The sequence below is a fragment of the Amblyomma mixtum genome, chromosome 6 (genome assembly GCF_055824585.1).
Source record: "Amblyomma mixtum isolate Tamu chromosome 6, ASM5582458v1, whole genome shotgun sequence".
NCBI classification, from domain to species: domain Eukaryota; kingdom Metazoa; phylum Arthropoda; class Arachnida; order Ixodida; family Ixodidae; genus Amblyomma; species Amblyomma mixtum.
In genome coordinates this window covers 61,966,900-61,984,951 of record NC_143017.1, presented here as the reverse complement: position 1 = coordinate 61,984,951, position 18,052 = coordinate 61,966,900, and the positions used below count along the sequence as shown (strand labels likewise).

Here is an 18,052-nt window from a genome sequence, read left to right as displayed (position 1 = left end):
TGTTCACTGAGCTACGCTAATCCAGATAATAGCACTAGAAGTTTTTGCCCATAGGTGCATATTTGGAGCACAAATTTATGCGTGCATTTTATATTCCACTTCACTAGGGTTGCTGCGCAGCTTTAGACAGGCACTGCCCAGAATGGAGGCTAAATGTGTTGCATGCTTACAACGAGGGTAGCGTTGACTCTTGCATGTGCTGCAGAGACATGCTGCCCAAGAAACACAACAGGGAAAAGCCACTTGTGATATCATCTGCGTTCAAAGCAGCCGGTATACAACTTGCTCTTCGCAGCCAGAACATACTCAAAGGTAAGTTTGAATAAAGTTAGGCTAAAAAAGGAAACACGGATTCAGATAAGAAATTATGAGGGCGTAATGGTTACTTTCTTGACTTGTTTCAAGTCCTTTCGCTGTCTTCTCTCCGTTGTAGCCTTCGGTAAGAGTGTGTAAAGCGGAAAGAAAATTGAACTTTCCAAGCGTTTTTACCACTCGATTTCTAATTCATATAATGAAAGTGGTTAAATGTCGCATGTTTAAACGAGCTTGTTTGACCGTCGGCACCTAGTTCAAATCGAAATTGAACTTCGTGTGCCCGTAAATTATCAGAGCGCCACTGAGAGTTTTCTTGAAGATATAATTCGTGTAATATGGCTGGCAGATGAGATGGCTGCATTGCCTAACATCAAACGTAATGCTACAAAACAGTGTGTGGCAAGAAAATGGTACAATTTGCTTAACGCATCTTGAAACATACAAGGTGGTTATGCGAAGGGAAACGGCAATGGGACTGCTAGCTCGCCACACTATTTCTGCACGCCAATGGCTTTGGTTTTTCTCGAAAAGGATCACGCACACCTTCACCTGTTAAAGCACAATATGCATGAAGCGACTATTGCAATAAGACATGCCTTCACCGTTCAACCACGTGTCTGCACTGTGGATAACAACACAGTGACTGCCGAGACCAATGAAGCCTGAAAGCGTTGGCTGGAATTTCATTTGGAAAAAATTCAGGTAAGTTTAAGGAAATTACTGTTCGATCGATTTCCGCTCAGCTGAAATGAACACCCCGTGGTATATTTTCGCAAACACAAGCAATCAAAGAGCATCAAATTCGTTCCAATAGCCATTTCATTCGCAATACACAAAGCTGAAATAATTTATTAAGCACTCTGAGTATTCCACACAATTTTTACTCACCATTTTCATTTTGTATTGCTATCGTAGTAACCTAATCCAGCTTGTATCTGCTGCTATGCCCCATAAGTGCTTCGAAAATCTGCTAGAGAGCAAATTGTTTTTTTTTTTCAACACATAGGTACTTTTGTTACTGAAATCTTCGATCAACTTTCCTGTAATACAAATTCTTCATGCACTCCATCTGGAGGCCGAGCATACGACTTCAGCTGCAAGCTTTGCACAAATTTCAGCACTGCAATCGCTCCTCGCTCCCTGCGTGTTTTTCGAACAGCGCCTTGCTACCCTCATTGATTCCCATAGTGACCTCTACATGCCCCACAGCGGCTTGGATGCCCTAAGAGCTAGGCGACGGTGTCAGAATTCCATAGTCCACAGTTTGACAGGCGGATGCTCCTGCATGCCTGCCGAAGCGAAACATTCTGAATGGTCACTCTGCCAAAATTTCTTCATTTGGATCTCATTTTCAAATAGCATTTCAGAATGGGAGTTTTGAAAAATTTCTTCAGATGAAATCCTTTCAAGCGGTGTTTCACTCTGTTAAGAAAGTCCAGTATAGAAGAACTGTGTTTTGAGGGATCCCGAAAGTTACTCTTTACGCAGAGCAGCTTCGAAGCACACAAGGAGTGGAGTATTCTTGCAAAGTACTTTTATTTCCATAAAAGAAACAACATTGTTACATCGCAGGCTGCTCTCAAACTCAGCATGACAGAGATCTTGTTAACACAGTCAACCATAGCTTAGAAACTTTTGGCGGTATTTTACGGCGAACGTCTATATTTACTGTTTCTTACTTCATGCAGTTAACACCGATGCAGCATAAAAATATCGAGTAGAGGTTATAAACGTGCCAGGAAACAAGGTGATTGAAGTTATGAACTGTGCTTTTCAGGGCGGCATAAATATATCAGTGACGAAGCGTGAGTTGTCGAAAGCAGGTAAGCTATTAGTTCATGTTGGCACCTATGGTCAGTTGTTTAAAAATGCTAAACACAGACATTCGCGCAACAACACGTAAATGAAATATTTGCTTGTAAAACCTAACGCTGCTATCTATCTTTTATAGTAATGCTGCAGCTGTCGTCTACGTGCTTAACGTTTATCATTGTGTGCCTTTTGAAACGAAAGTTTCGCCTGAATGCGTTCTATACTTCACTCAAAATTTCTGAAAAAAGATTCGGCGCTTCGAAGTACCTGTTTGTGGTGTTGAGCACGGCACTATGCTTGAATCAATAATAGGAAAAAGCAAAACAATTTCAGGTATGGCCAGCAGGTGCAGGATGGAGCCCGTGAACCTGAAAAAAAAAACATATCACTGCATCAGTATTGGCAAATTAAAACTTCTTGCGCACAGCACCTAAAAAAGGTGATAAAGTTAGTTAGATAATGGCTTTTATTCATGTCCTTAGACAGTCAGGCTGCCGCGGTGGCTCAGTGATTATTGTGCTCGGCTGCTGAGCCGAAAGACGCGGGTTCGATCCCTGCCACGGCGGTTGAATTTCTTTGGAGGAGAAATTCTAGAGGCCCGTGTAGTGTGCGATGTCAGTGCATGTTAAAGAACCTCAGGTGGTCGAAATTCCGGGAGCCCCCCACTACGGTGTCTCTCATAGCCTTAGTCTCTTTGGGACGTTAAACCCCATAAACCAACCATCAGACAATCAGATTTACGTAAGCGTGCAAAGAGTTTATTAATGACCCAATCACCATGGCAACTAATGCTCCTTAATCTCTCAACTCTGTTCTACGTCATGCATTATTTGGAACCCGTGATCGAGAATAAGCTCCGCTTAACAGGTAAAGGGTAGTGAGCTAAATATTGATCGGGATTACTTAATGCCCAGGCACAATACAGCTGAGAGGTCGATTTATGGTTAGATTTGCGCTACAGAAACTGAACTTTACGTACACGTTAGCGTTCTTCTCATTTACTCCATTGAGGCACAAAGGGACCTGGTCGTTCCAAGGATTTGGATTATTTTGCTATTTATGACGAAAGCAAGAAAGGTAAACTTCGCCTCCCTTGAGAGCGACATAAAAAATAGTTGGGAGAACAAAAAAAATAATGAAGAGTTGAAGGGGTGCAATACCGAACCGATTGTGGACAACACCCGTGATTTTACAGCCAAAATTGAAGGATAAAAATAATATACTGGACAGCACTCGCGAGTCATCTTTGTAATATTCTGCGAAGATATGCATCAGTCACGGAACACTGATGAAATGACAACGGATGTATGAAGAGCATCAAGAGACAACATATTATATTTATTGTGCTCTTTCTTTCAAAATCACTTTTTACTATTATTGGCGCTGCTGAACGTTCAGCGATCTTGCAAATACGGGTGCTCTAGGGCCCTCCACGAACACTTACTGGGTCGCTGACCTCGAACAAGTCTCTTTGGCTACTGCGTCTTCTCCCGTAGGAATTCCTTCTAATCTGGGCTGTCCGAGCAGGCTATGTCTACCGATCGAACGTCTAACGAAGATTGATTTACAAGCATCCAGTGTGCAGCCTGGCTACACGGTCCCAGAGGCAGGGGATATGGATGAGCTACAACGAGCAACATTACGAACAAGCATGGAAGATGGTGTCTGGATGTCGAAATCGGTTAGGACAGAGAAAGGTAAATAGAGAGCGAAATATTGGCGTACAATTGAGGCAGAAATGGGCCTGCCGTGGGTTTGAGATTATAGGACTATAAACTGCGAGAAGTGGTTCTTAAGAGCTGCAAACTTATCAAGAGACTTGTGGTGCTCATGCGTTCTTAATCGCTCTCTTGAAGCTTGCACCAACATCAAGTGCAGAGTATGATCGGAGCTGTCGAAATTAAACAAGCATCAACACAGAGAACTTCGATTTGTGCTAGATAGTGGGTGAGCGCTGCTCCAGCGTCGTTCTTTTGTTGTCTTCGTTTTTGAGGGAGTTATTGTTTTCTGTATCAAAAGCAAGCTTTATATTAAAAAAAAGATATGAAGCCTGTCCAGAGGCTTGTATTATATACTATAATTTGTCGTACCATTTTTTTCTGCCTCGTGGAAATAAATATGTCCACATAAAAGTTAAGATTTTTTTTTGCACTTAGTCACTCTACTCGCATGAGCCACATGAGAATTTTCTCTTAGGGGTTTAATCGAAATCATGCGTACACAAAAGAGGCAACAAAACTGCCGACAGGATCACTGCGCAATAATTAGCGTTACGCAACATACCGTACCAATCAAATATAAAAGAATGATTGGTTTAGGTTGGTTTATAGGGTTTAACGTCCCAAAGCGACTAAGGCTACGAGAGACGCCGTAGTGGAGGGCTCCGGAAATTTCGACCACTTGAGGTTCTTTAACGTGCACTGACATCGCACAGTATACACGGGCCTCTAGAATTTCTCCTCCAAAGGCAGCTGTTGTATATACGTTGTTTGGTGTGGTTAACTATTGTAACGGAAGGTCCGGAAAAAAGATGGCGTCACTCAGAAACAGGATAGGTCGAAGCAATGTTGTGTAAAAAACAACGCTCAACTTGACAGACATTACAAAATATGGCCGTGTATAATCTGTATTGCTGCTCAGTATCCGCTTGGGTCATTTTCTATTTTAACTTTGCTTTTGATGCAAAAGTGTGTGGAGATTAGGTTGTTAGAGCGGTGACAGCAAAACAGACACAACACGTTGACTTCTCGAAGGAGGTGCAGTGAATAATAATCATGGGCAACTTTTTGCGGCGTTGGGTGAGAGCGAGCCACGAACTTTCAGACCCTGCCTACTTCAAGTAAATGAAGTGAAGAAGGGATTGGGACGCGCTTCCGGACGGCGCCACGTGCTATTCGTTTACGGCGTCAGCTGTAGATTTTCTTGTGAGTTAAGATCGTGTACGCGAGAGAGGGCGAACGATGATAGACGCACGTCATGTTCTGCATTGCAACGACAGCACTTTCTGTGTTCGGGGGATGAGTTATGAAACTCATTCGCTCGAGCGCCGTTCAATTCGACATGAGAATACGGAGAGGTGTGCGAAAGAAAGCATGTGCGTTCGCAAGAAGCACCAGAACTTTGCTGTGAACGTGATCGTGAACGCAAGTCATTATGCTGTCGAGACACGGAGTTGCATGCTCGCGATACTGAAGCGTACAAGACTGGGCGAAGATAGAGGTGAAAGCAGTCGAGCCTGAGACTTGTGGGAGTACGGGACAACGGTGTGAGGACTCCAATCCAGCGAAGCCTTGGTGAGGCGGGCGCTAAAAATGTCAGTCATCATAGATGTGAGTTTTCGGGCTTCCAAAGAATGATGCCCGTAAAAGCCAAATGCGCCTTTGACTACAGTGCGTTTGCCGCAAAAAATAATAGTGTGGAACACCGTATATTACAATTTTTTCATAGTATCGTAGCCTTTCACGAATGCGAGAGGCTAAGGCCTAAGTAAAGGTGCTGAATTTCTGTAGCACGTTATATGCACCTGGACTCACGATTGATCTGTATAGCGAGTGTTTTGAAGTTATTGGGTGGAAATATTTCTTCTGGAAGAAAATTTTGTATTCCTTAATTTGAAACGCGCGGTATTACAAAGCAATAACCACATGCTCCGCTGAACATGCAACCAATCCACCACACGAGGGGATCGCAACGTTTATTGTCAAAACTGTGGGGACGTATCAACAAAGTTAGCCCTCCGTGTGCGTTAGTAATGATTTTGAAAAACAGTCGGTGGTTAGCAATTTCCATATTTTGCAATGGTTGTCTAATTTTTCTTACTACTAGGAATGTGAATACACGGGAGCATAATTTTCCTCTTAAGGCTGCAAGGAAACGGAAGCAAACATTAGGGTGTAGTAAATCTTATCTTTGAAAAAATAACCGCGAGTTTCACAGGTAAATCCGGCCATTAGCTTGTAACACCAGAACTCATAACAAATAAAATAAAAGTTGTAATATTCCTGGCGATTAAGTTTGGATCTGTGTTTCGATAGACTCGGCAGTACCCGTTCACTTTGGTGCAAATGCTAACTAGTAGTCTCAGATGCTTCGGGGCTCTTAGTCATAAGCAGGAGCAGTTATTACTGTGAAAGTAACTGCATTGTTGCAACATTGCACACAAAACAGGGATGAAACCTAAAGAATGTTGTGACGCAAGCTAGTAGATACGCGCCGTAGCATGTTAACTGCACTAGTTCTACTACTGTTGGGATCTGGTTGTAGTACAAAATTTAGTTTCTTGATAGGCGCCGTACATTCATGCTCACTTAATTTATGAGCGTAACAGTAGGTCGGCATTTTCTAAAAAAGTTGCTACGAACCCTTAGAAAACAAAAATTTACAGGCGTTGGACAGTTTAGGATTTGTAATAAATGTCCGTACAAACAGACAAATAGCATTAGGTTACTGTTTGTCATGAAAGCAAAGTAATGTTGCAGATGCATGAACCTTCTCTCAAATGAGAACCGAGGCGATGGTGGGACTGTATGCTTATCAACTCTGTCTCATTGTCTAGATGATGTAACGGTATAGAAATGTGAAGCTATAAAAAGTATGAGTGAAATTAACATGAAACCATACTAAGCCATGAAAATCATACTGGCAGTACTTTCCGTGATGCATGTTGCTAGACACAGCACAGCTTGGTTAGTTGGTTCCTAATGATACTTTCACCAGAACTGCTTTCCCTGACTGCGAGCTATTTTGGAACGGCACTGAACTGTCTAACCACTTCTCACACAACATTTTTTCGCGTTCGTGACCCACTAAATTGTGATCCAGATGGCCGGGCCTGGAATAACAGCGACGACCTTGTTTAATGCCATTAAGCCCCATCAAGCCCTGCCAAAGGTGCCGTCGTATCACTGGTTTCAACATCAATGACAATGGTTTAGGAAATCGCTGTCTGTCACGTCACTTGTAGTATTGAGCACATAAGGTAACACTATCTTTGGAGTCGAATACGTGCGCAACATCCTAAGTTTGTCACGTGCCACGTTAAGCGCGGCGTTTTTTCAGTCCACCCTCATGCCGGCGCCAGACAGAGCCGAGAACTTTCCTCGCGTTGCGTTGCTTCCACCGTTATTTTCGAGAGCAAAGACTAAGTGAAAGAGCGTGCGCAGAGCGCGTGAAGTGTGCTGCAGCGGAGAATGTGAAAAGGGGGAGGGTTATGGGAGTGGGGTTTGCAGGGCACGAAGAGGCTGGTACCGGACGGCGTCCTCCAGTGGTGGAACTTATTTAGGGTTGGCCGAGCGATAATCTCCCAGGCGAACAGGCCGCACGGCGCGGCTTCGCGGCGAAGACGGCCAATTTAGCCGGGCGGCGCTTATGGCCGGCCGCGAGTGGCGCCGACGTGCATTGTGATGCCGTCGGGGTCGGGCGAGGAAATATTGGAGCCCGTGACAGGCCTCGCCCGCTCGCACCCTCCGGGCGCCCCGAGAGCGCGTATTCATTTGGCACGCCGAACTCGTAATGGGCGTGCGAGAAACCCAAGGAAGAAAAACAGCGCAGAGTAAAGCAGAAAAGAACAGTCCTGAGCGGAGCCCCTTTCGAGTAGTCGAGAGACCCGTCTGAGCGGTCAAATTTCCGCGCACCACGTCTTCAGCGCCATCTGGGGAACTAAGTGGAAAGCGTCGATTTGGGTAGAATGCTGTAGGATTTTTAATCGCCGCCGCGAGAAGGAGCCTCTTTGTGGCTCGCCAACGTGCCTCGGAGCGTATTTTCGCCTGCTGTTCTCGGTGCTCAGATGGCTCGAGTTCCAGCCGCGTCGTTTTGCGAAGGTAATTATTTAAACTGGCGTTCTAAAAACTGAACCAGAGAAGGCAGCTAAGAACAGGCAAGTTAAATTGAAAAATGGTACCGTCCGCTCCTACCCTAGCTCCTGAAATCATGCTGTCCGCATTATCAGCGATTTAATTTCGGTGTGTAGGATGGAGCAATCTAAAACCGCGCATTTGAAGCAACTCCACCGATATCATCCACTGAGCTTTCATAACCTGAGCCTCTCAGGTTGGCATAAATATTAGCCTTATTAATGGTAAAAACGCAGAAAATTGCGGGTAATTCCTATAATCCTTGCCTTTAGACCGCCCGGCTTAACTTCGTTTGTTGAAGCACGTTTAACAGCGTTGCCTAGGAAATGAGTGGTAGTCACGGATTAGGCTTACATAATTTTTGCGCGCTTGTTCTTTAGCTATTAAGAGTAGAGTTGCACTGCCAAATGTAAACAAGAAAGCCGCCATGATAACAATACTAGTATTTGGAAGGTCAAATCCGCTTTATTGATAAAACACTGGACGCATTGTACCGAAAACCATTTACCTTGTCGCTAAAAGTGAGTCCTTGGATCAAAAAAGATTAGGTAAACAGGGGAACTCTGCAGCATGGTGTTTTCCCAACGCCGAGACAGTTACGTAAGCGACCGTGCACAACGCGTTGGTGCTGCTAATTACCTCATGATCGCTGTGCCCGCAGGGCAGCATCAGTACGAAGGCAATGAGGACATGCAGTGGTAAAAACGTGCAATCGCGACTACCACATTAAGAATGCATGAATCAGCCGTGCGTGGCACGAATCCACTCGGGGCCATCCGTTAATGGCTCTAGCGCAAACTCAATCTGCGCAGTTCCCAAAGGATGGTGAGTGGAAGCTGAAACACTAAGAAAATACAGAGTTTCATTGGTTCGCATCTGCACTGGTACCTCGTTGCTTCCTTAAGAAGCTGCGTCTAAACGCCGTTTAAAAAATACTGGTTTGGGCGGACGTCCAGCAACTAAACACGAACGTTTCATTGAGGTGAAAAGGGTTCTCTTTGCACTATCTTGAGCTGAGAGAGATGGCCTCAAAAAATCTATGCAAACAGTTTTCGCACGCTACCCACAGGGAAGAACTCTAAAACTTCATGCCGGAAAATAACTTGTTTTTGTTTCACGATAAGGAAAAAACAACGCAAAGGAAATACCAGAACAAAAACCATGTACACAATACAATGCGGCGTTCCGTGCGCTTCTTTTAACGCTACAGCGTTAGGGCCGCGCGCCGCAGAAAAGCCGGTGTCGTCGTCGAAGTCTTTGGTCAAGAAGGAAAGATCCGTCACAAATTCATAGAAGAGCAACTTAGGAGCTGGATGGGTGACCTATATCACACCTCCTTGTGACGTCACTATAACCCGGCCTACCGTATTATGTGCAAACTGCCTACCGTGACAGATGGCAGTAAATTAATGATTGATCGCGAGAGGTTGTTCGGGAAGAGCAACCCGGGTCCCACAAGCCCCACAGCTGGCTATGTTTCAAAGTGCCATCAGCCGGGGCTCTGGCGAATCGCTTAACCGCCGCACTAGTGCGCCAGAAGAACTCCCATGGATCTGTGAATGCAAAGTATAGAATGACCAAAACTACATATATGAACATTTTCTCTTTATCGATTTCGAGTCACACCCTTAAGGAGGAGCTTAGGTATCCCTCTTCCAGTTTTTACCGTTTGCTCTATTCCGTTATGTCTCTTTTTGAGGCATCCACTGCTTCTAACCTGCTCTATTGCTCCCTTCTTTTCTTTTGTCGTGTTGATTGTCCTCTTTGTGCTTTATACCTTTAAAGAGTGATCCGCAACTGTCGTGGAATGTTCTACTCCTACCACTGCTGTTTCTCTTCGTATCGGACTGCCGCGGGGGCTCAGTGGTTATGACGCTCGCCTGCTTTCCTGAAGGACGCGGGTTCGATCCCGGCCGCGGTGGTCGAATATCGATAGAGGCGAAATTCTAGAGGCTCATGTGCTGTGCGATGTCAGTGCACGTTAAAGAACTGCACGTGGTCAAAATTTCTGGGGCCCTTCACTATGGCATCCCTCATAGCCTGTGTCGCTCTGGGACGTCAAACCCGCTTAAAACCATAGAAATTTTTTCTTCATCTGAGGCGAGTCAGAAATAGTCAAATAACATTACCACGTGTGCATATCAGTTCTTTCTTTCCACTATCCTGTACACGTTTCTTTTTCTTCTCTCTCTCCTTATCTCGACACGTGCCGATACAATCGTTTTAGATTCGTATATTCTCCCTGCCTTTTGGTTACGCTCGCTCTAAGAAACCGATGTTGTACTTTTCAAGTCTGTGGCAGCAGAGGAGCTTGACGGTAAATTTACCTATAGTAAAGTCACTTTAGACCGAATAGATATGTTTCATTATCCTGCAGATGCGACAAAATTCGGACGCTAAATATTTTGCGTTGCAGCATACCACTGGCTAACTATTACGCACTTTTATGCATGCAGGCTTTCACTATTTCTTTTCCCATGGTTCCTCTACACGCAAAAAAGGACCAACTGGACTGTAATTTAACTTTCATCCTTCCTTGGAATTTTTGTATATCAATGAGGATACATCATTCGTGCTTGAGTGTCTTTTTATGGAATTAAATTAAGATATATATAGCGGATTATGACGGCTGGTGCACTAGGCACAAATTCTCCTCAAAGGAGCGCTATCGTGAATGCTGTCAAGATAAGGTGAAATCAGTACTGAAATGCACTCCATGCTCCCAGATGCTTCTCGTTCCGTGCGCAAGAAAGTATTGTGGCCTCTCCCGATTCTTTAACCCAAGGTAAGAGGACGAGGTTGAAAAAAAGTGGCGCAAGATAAGAAACCGGTACACGTCTGCCCTCTATTTTGAATGCCCTGCAATGTACGAACATGGCAGCTTTGAAATTTGTTACTGCGAATTCATGGTTTCGTTTTAACCGCGGTTTTGTAGGTATTGTCAGAGTGTTTCACGTAACTTGAACCAAGGATTGAAGAAAGGTAATGCACCAGAGCCTGGTGAAACCAACGCCGTATAGTTTCACATCGTATGGCGCTCCTCAGAGTATTTTTAAATTCCGTCAAATTAGTTAATTTTCTTAGACCAATTATGCAAATATTTCAATATCCATTTGAGGGTTATGGTCATGTGAGTTTCGTTAAGTTGTAGAGGGGCTTAGAAAACAACCCATCCAGTGTTTTGTAGCAACGTATTTTCTACGTTGTTCTTTTTTCTAGAATTTAAAAAAAGCCCACGAAATATAAAAAACCACGTGATTGCGGTCTTGCGCTACCGTAATATTGCGCTGCCAAGGTTGTCCTGAATAAACGAAGCGTGCTTGCTCACCGCCTCGAAGAGAGCGGCCGACGCCGGTATCAGCATTGTCTCAGAAGTGCGTCAGCGCTTTCTTCCCGAACATGGAAAGCTCGCACCGTGACCTGCGATAAGTGGTATGCAGGCTATGGACAGCCAATTGAGACGGAGCTTCTATTGAGCCGTCTCATGAACAAAATAAAAAAGGAAAAGAGGAGAGGACAAAGGAAAAGAAAGTAAAGAAAGGAAAAGTCGAGTTTTTCAAGGTAGGCTTCTTTTTTTACAGCCCGTCAAAATGAGCGGTGGCTGCTGACATTGGCACGATAAGCGCACTCGTTTCCTTCGTTCAAAACGCGATTGGATAGCTGGGATATGGCATCATGACCGCAGGCGTGTTTTTTGTACGTCGCTGGCTTGCGTTAAAATCCGGGAAAAAGGACCACGTAGAAGATACGTAGCTGGAAACTACTGCGTTGGTTTTTATCCCCCTCTACAACATAACAAAACGCACATGACCCTAAACTGAATATTACAAAATTTGCATAATTATACGTCGCTAATGAACGAAGCTGAATTTAAAAGATACCTTCAGGAGCGCCACTAGACAGGAAAAAATATGTCGTTGGTTTCACCCAGCTCCGAATCACCACTTTTGTTAAAATCTTTGGTTGAAGTTACCTGAAATACCCCTTATATTTATTTATTTATTTGTTTATTTATTTATTATACCCTCAGGGTCAAAGGCAAAAAGAGGGGAGTGGGTTAATTAGGATAAAGAAGAAGGAATATAATACAGTGAAAACAGGTAGTACAAAATAACTTCTCTTCAGAATAAAACAAACAACATTCACAAAGCGTAAATAACAAAAAATCAATGTACACAACACAGTGCAAAAAGATACAACGCATGATCAACTTCCTTCAGAATAAACAATTTTAGCTATTGCGTCGTGAAAGGTTTTGTTGTCTGCAATGGCTGCATTATCCGGGGCAGGCAGTATAAAGCGCAGTATCGGGCTAATAAAGTGCGACTGACGGGTGCAGGATTCTTTATGGGCACAATTCCGGTGTTTTCAGATTTTTTGACAACCAAGTAATCGTGTTTCGGCGAGATTACCTTGTTAAGCAAGAAAATTGCGTCGTTTGTCATGCACTTTATTTTTAATGTTTTCTTCTTCCTAAAAGTATATCTGTGTGTTTCTCTTTAAAACCGTTCTCTTTAATACGCAATGATTTTTGAATGCCCTTCGTTGTTATATAAGCCTTTACAGGTAAGCTTTCGGTGCTGAAAATGATAAGGTCACACGATCGGATTCTTCGATCAGTACCGCTCTTGTGGCGTTTTATCAGATATTCTTTGGGCAGAATAATGGGTGATGGGCGTTAGCCTCGACAGACTGCAGGCATTAACAGAGAAATGCTTCACGAACTTACAACGCCCACTAGCACTTCCTTCAAAGCAGTTTTTCTGCCTGTTCTACTTGAGTTGCGCTGCAAGAGGAGCCTAATAAACGGTTCCCTTCCCGAAATCATCGATCGCTGTCAGCCCACGTCGGCGAGCGCCATATCACATTGACAGGCGTAACGGCTCGTTGCTGGCCTCTTTTTTGTGTATTGTTAATAGCAATACACTCGTGAACACATCAAAAAGTCTGCACTCGAAAGTTATAATATAGGCGTTCATTAACAGCAACGTAACAGCAGACAGTTGTGAGTGGCGAACATGAGCCATCATTATTCTTTGATTCTTATTAATAACAAAAGCTGGAAGGTATTCGTAAAAATCTTCCCTTAAAAGAGCTAAAGCTCCTGCACCATTTTCTCTGAGCACACCGTCCCCTTTGGCATTGTCTGCGTGGCACTAAGGTTACTTTTTCCGACGCAGTGACAGCCAAACTGCGTTGCATAACGACGCGTTTCCAGAGCGATTATCAACGCGGCAGAAATAAGGCCCCCGTTCTACGGAAAGTCCCGTGTCATTGTTGGTGTCGGAGCTGTGAACGGAAAAGCAGGTCACCCACGGTCGACCTAGCTCACGCGATCTTGTCACATTATCACAACCTGTCCAGCGTGAAAAATGGTAACCTGCCCACTGTATTGTTAGCAAACTGCCCACCGTGGCAGGTGGCGGTTAAATTAATGCTTGGTCGCCATAGGTTGCTCGGCAAAAGCAACCTGGGTCTCACAAGCCCCACCTATGCCTGCGTTTCTAATAGCCACCTGCCGGAGCAGTGGCGCATCGCTTAACCGCGGCACCACCACGCCAGCCAGAGTAATATAAGGACTCCCTGCGATATATGAATTTAAAAACAGAGGATGATCAATTCGGCATATATGAGCACGTAGGCCGAACCTTAAAAAAGACATTACAAATAGCAGCATTCGTGTCTGCGAAGTGCTACACAGAAAGGACTCCAGGACGCTGAAAGGACCTTAACACTGTCGCGTCATATCCTAAAGGCGTATTTTGACTGTCCTTTAAATTTTAAGTGCGACTGCACTACGCCTACTTCAAGAGGTCAAACCGGCTCGCCAAGTTCGTGTGAAGCTTGAAGTTGATGGGGTCCTGGAACAAACCATGGGTAAATAAAAACAAATAGTGCCGCGACTGATAATTCGAACCCGCGATGGCACAAATCAGCTTCTCTGGCCACTGCACGAGAGCACTATGGTATCTCTTTCTTCTTTCAGGGTATTTATTTACATTTTTTTGTACATATTATATATATATATATATATATATATATATATATATATATATATATATATATATATATAGCGAAGTATACGCTTCGTTAAAGGAAACATATTTATTCTACTCGACGTTTCGATCGCAAGACCGATCTTCTTCAGGAGTGATTTTACATTGTTAATGCATCCCCTTTTATAGGGGTGGGTACAGAACAGGTAAGTGGGAAACACAAAGCACATAGCTGAAAAATACACATAAAAAGTTATTAGAGGCAGCGCGACCCACACCAAAAAAAAAAGGGAGGGGGGGGGGGCGAGTGTGAGGAACAGGGAGAAAATACAATGTCCAGATGCGGCCTCTGCTTTGTTAAGCAAAACAGGCTTGCTTGTTGACAGGCGTGTCCCACTCGGAGAGGAGATGCTCGACAGGTGCGTGGCCGTGCAGCAACTCCAGGGCAAGAAAAAAATAAAAAATAAGAAATAAAAATCTGACCCTTAACAAAGAGAAACTTAGGGAACAAAAAAAAAGAGAGGGAAAAGAAAATCTTTGAAGCAGTGCTTTTTCTTCCCACCCAGGAATAATGCACCCATGCCCGGAAGTATCGGAAGGAATGTAAAAAATGTAAGCTTACATGGTGAAAGAAAAAAAATATTGTGAAAGAAAAAAAATAATAATATAATGTGGCGTTCGCGGGACCACAAAGTGAGCAGACCCAGGTGGGGGAGAAGGCAAGGCACACATGTGGCATGCAGAAAGGGGTATGACCTCAGACGACAGGGTCAGTGTTGCTTTGTTTAATTTCGTAGGCCTCTGACCTCGGAAGAGAGGTGAGGGTGCCGTAAGTTTCATTAATGCCATTTTGTACTGTGTTAAATTTAAAAATAAAATATGATTCTCGTTGCTCGCGCTCACGAGTGTTTTGAAGCCACTCTGTAGTATTGTTACTTTAAGGAATCATATTCTTAGCGGTAAGAAACAGACACAACACCAAGATACACACACACACACAGCTCTCAGCTCTTAGGACTAGCGGGTGTCCTGTGTGTGTGTATCTTGGTGTTGTGTCTGTTTCTTACCGCTAAGAATATGATTCCTTCAAGCCGTTACCAACTAGCCCAACTTAATGTTTTAACGATGTTACTTTAAGTTTGTCAAACTCGTGGCCTTTCTCGCGGAGGTGTTTCGAAAGGGGGAGGTTTGGGAGGGATTGGGTATGTGAGCGGTGGTTATTAAATCTGAATCGGAAGGAATTGTCTGTTTGGCCTATGTATTGCATTCGACAGTCGCCACACTCGAGCATGTAAACCACGTTGCTGGAATCGCAGTTTAGATCTTCCCGGATAGAATGCGTGAAATTTGAATGGGTGCTTTTTGCCAGTGCCGTGGTTTCCATGTGTTTGCAGACTTGGCATCGGCTTTTTTCGCATGGTGTGCAACTCACAGCTCTCGGTTTATTGACTGTCGAATGGACAACATGGTTTTGCAGATTTTTTGGTCTTCTATATGTTACTTGGGGGACCGTTGTGAAAACTTTTGAAAGTCGGTCACTCTGTTCTATGATATTAAAGTGTTTTTTCAGGATGTTGTTAATGTTCGGGAGATTATTTGTGAAGGTTAGTATGAGATTACAGCGCTGTGATGTTGGCTGAGATTCCTTAATGACATGATTAATATTGGTTGCTTCTGCCTTTTTAATGGCATCGTTGATTATAGAAGACGGGTAATGTTGTTTGTTTAGGGTGTCTCGCATGCGATTAGCATTTTCGTGAAAATCTTCCGATCGTGAGCAAATTCGTTTGAATCTCATGGCCTGTGAGTATGGGATTGAAGTTTTGCAGTGGCGTGGGTGGCACCTGTTGAAATGAAGATACTGTTGCCTGTCTGTAGGTTTTTTATATACACTAGTGATTAATGCACTTCCTTCTATTCGAACCAGAACATCCAGGAAGTTAATTTCATTGGTTGAGTAGGTGTGTGTGAAAGAGATATTGGGGTGGATTTTGTTGAATGAGGCGATAAAATGGATGAGTTCGTCCTCGGTTTCTGTCCAAACTATGAATATGTCATCCAGAAAGCGTTTGTAAAAAGCTGGTTTTGTTGGATATGAGGAGAGAAAGTCTGATTCAATTTTGTTCATATTATGTTAGCGTAATTTGGAGCCATTTTTGTGCACATAGCTGTACCGCTAGTTTGAAGATAATATGAGTTGTTGAACTCAAAGTGTTAAGTTTAAGGACGAAATTTGCAAGTGTCTCGACGGCACTTGGACTAGGGGTGTCTAGAGTTTTGTATTCTTTATATGATCCGAACATTGCCTGAATTCCGTCGTCATGTGGGATGTTAGTGTAAAGTGATACCACGTCCAGGGTAACTAGGAAAGCGCCTTGAGGGAAAGTGACAGTGGATAATTCTTTCAGGAAGTGATTAGTGTCGCGTATGTAAGATGGATGTTTCGGAGGTATATGTTTGATGAGCGAATCGACATACTCTGAGATCGGTTCTCTTATTGTGCCAATACCAGAAACAATTGGTCTCCCTGGATGATTCTGTTTGTGTATTTTCGGGATCATGTAGAAGCGCCCAGCGGCGGAGTTTCGTGGTGTGAGCGCCTTACCTACTCGCGGTGGTAATTCACCTTCATCTGTTAGTTTTTTGATAGTTTTTTTCTACGATGTTCTTTTGCTCCGTGGTCGGGTCTGATGGGAGTTTAGTATAGAATTTTGGGTTGTTGAGCTGGCGGTTGCCCTCGTGAATGTAGTTATCTGTGTCTAGAATAACTATGCCTCCACCTTTGTCGGCGGGCTTAATGACAATGTCGGTTCGTTTGCTAAGGGAGCCTAGGGCGTCACGCTCTTTTTTTGTGAGGTTAGGTGGCCCAGATTTTCGTGTCCCAAAAGCTTGAAGAATGTCCTGAAGAAGTTGAAAAACATAAGATTTAATCACGACGTTTCGGCTGGAGTGGTCCTCCAGCCGAAACATCGTGAATTAAATCTTATGTTTTTCAACTTCTGCTGACCTTATCTTATATTAATCAATCAGTTGCCAAGAAATAATTTTTGATATATATATATATATATATATATATATATATATATATAAGGGATAACAAAATCTTCAAGGCAACTGATTAAAAATATAATAAGTTGGGGAAGTCACATTGAAAAACTTAACAGATTTATTCAACGTTTCGACCAGGGACTGGTCTTTTTCAAGAATCATATATATATATATATATATATATATATATATATATATATATATATATATATATATATATTTTTTTTTATGAAAGAAGCCAACAGCCACAGAAACCAAGGGGCACAGGGGATTTTTTTAATTTATTTATTTATTTTGTGGAGTTGATCAATTTAGAATATTACTGAATATGTTATCGCTTAAAGCGAATTGATTAGAAAAGCAGAAGAAAAACAACCACTGCCGCCGGTGGGATCCGGACCCACGACCTCCGAATTACGCGTCCGGTGCTCTACCTCTGAGCTACGGCGACGGCTGTCAAATCTGCTTTCGGGGGTATTTATGTTTACAAGTAACCTAACTTTGAGAGTGTTCATCAGCGCATATAGAGTGCGAAAGCATGAAGTACTTGACTGCTTACAAGAATATATAGCGAAGTATACGCTTCGTTAAAGGAAACATATTTATTCGACTCGACATTTCGATCGGAAGACCGATCTTCTTCACTCCTGAAGAAGATCGGTCTTCCGATCGAAACGTCGAGTCGAATAAATATGTTTCCTTTAACGAAGCGTATACTTCGCTATATATATATATATATATATATATATATATATATATATATATATATATATATATATTACAAAAAAAATATTTACACAGCACCTAGTAGATGCTACGTGGCACAAACATCATAATAAAGATATTAGAACTAAAACGCCGGTAAGGATATACAGCGCATCAGGAAGGAAACCAATCCGCTAAAAAGTCGTATTCTTTGTAAATGTCCATTTCTGCAGCAACATTCGGCTAAAATGAATTCTGGGCGAAACAACAGGTTCAACGTTGCGGTCTTACATGCGCGTTTTCCAATGGCTATGACGTCCAATG

The 18,052-nt window shown here is 43.2% G+C and overlaps 1 protein-coding gene across 1 annotated transcript in view; it reads right to left on the bottom strand.

The window, feature by feature from the left end:
- Window positions 1-2,352: 2,352 nt before the first annotated feature.
- Window positions 2,353-18,052, bottom strand: part of LOC149339232 (cell adhesion molecule 4-like) — a 99,158-nt gene continuing 83,458 nt past the window's right edge. Inside the window, exon 4 of the mRNA XM_089550430.1 lies at window positions 2,353-2,495. Coding sequence (XP_089406556.1) covers window positions 2,419-2,495 — 77 coding nt within the window. The 3' untranslated portion in view covers window positions 2,353-2,418. The remainder of the gene's footprint in view (window positions 2,496-18,052) is intronic.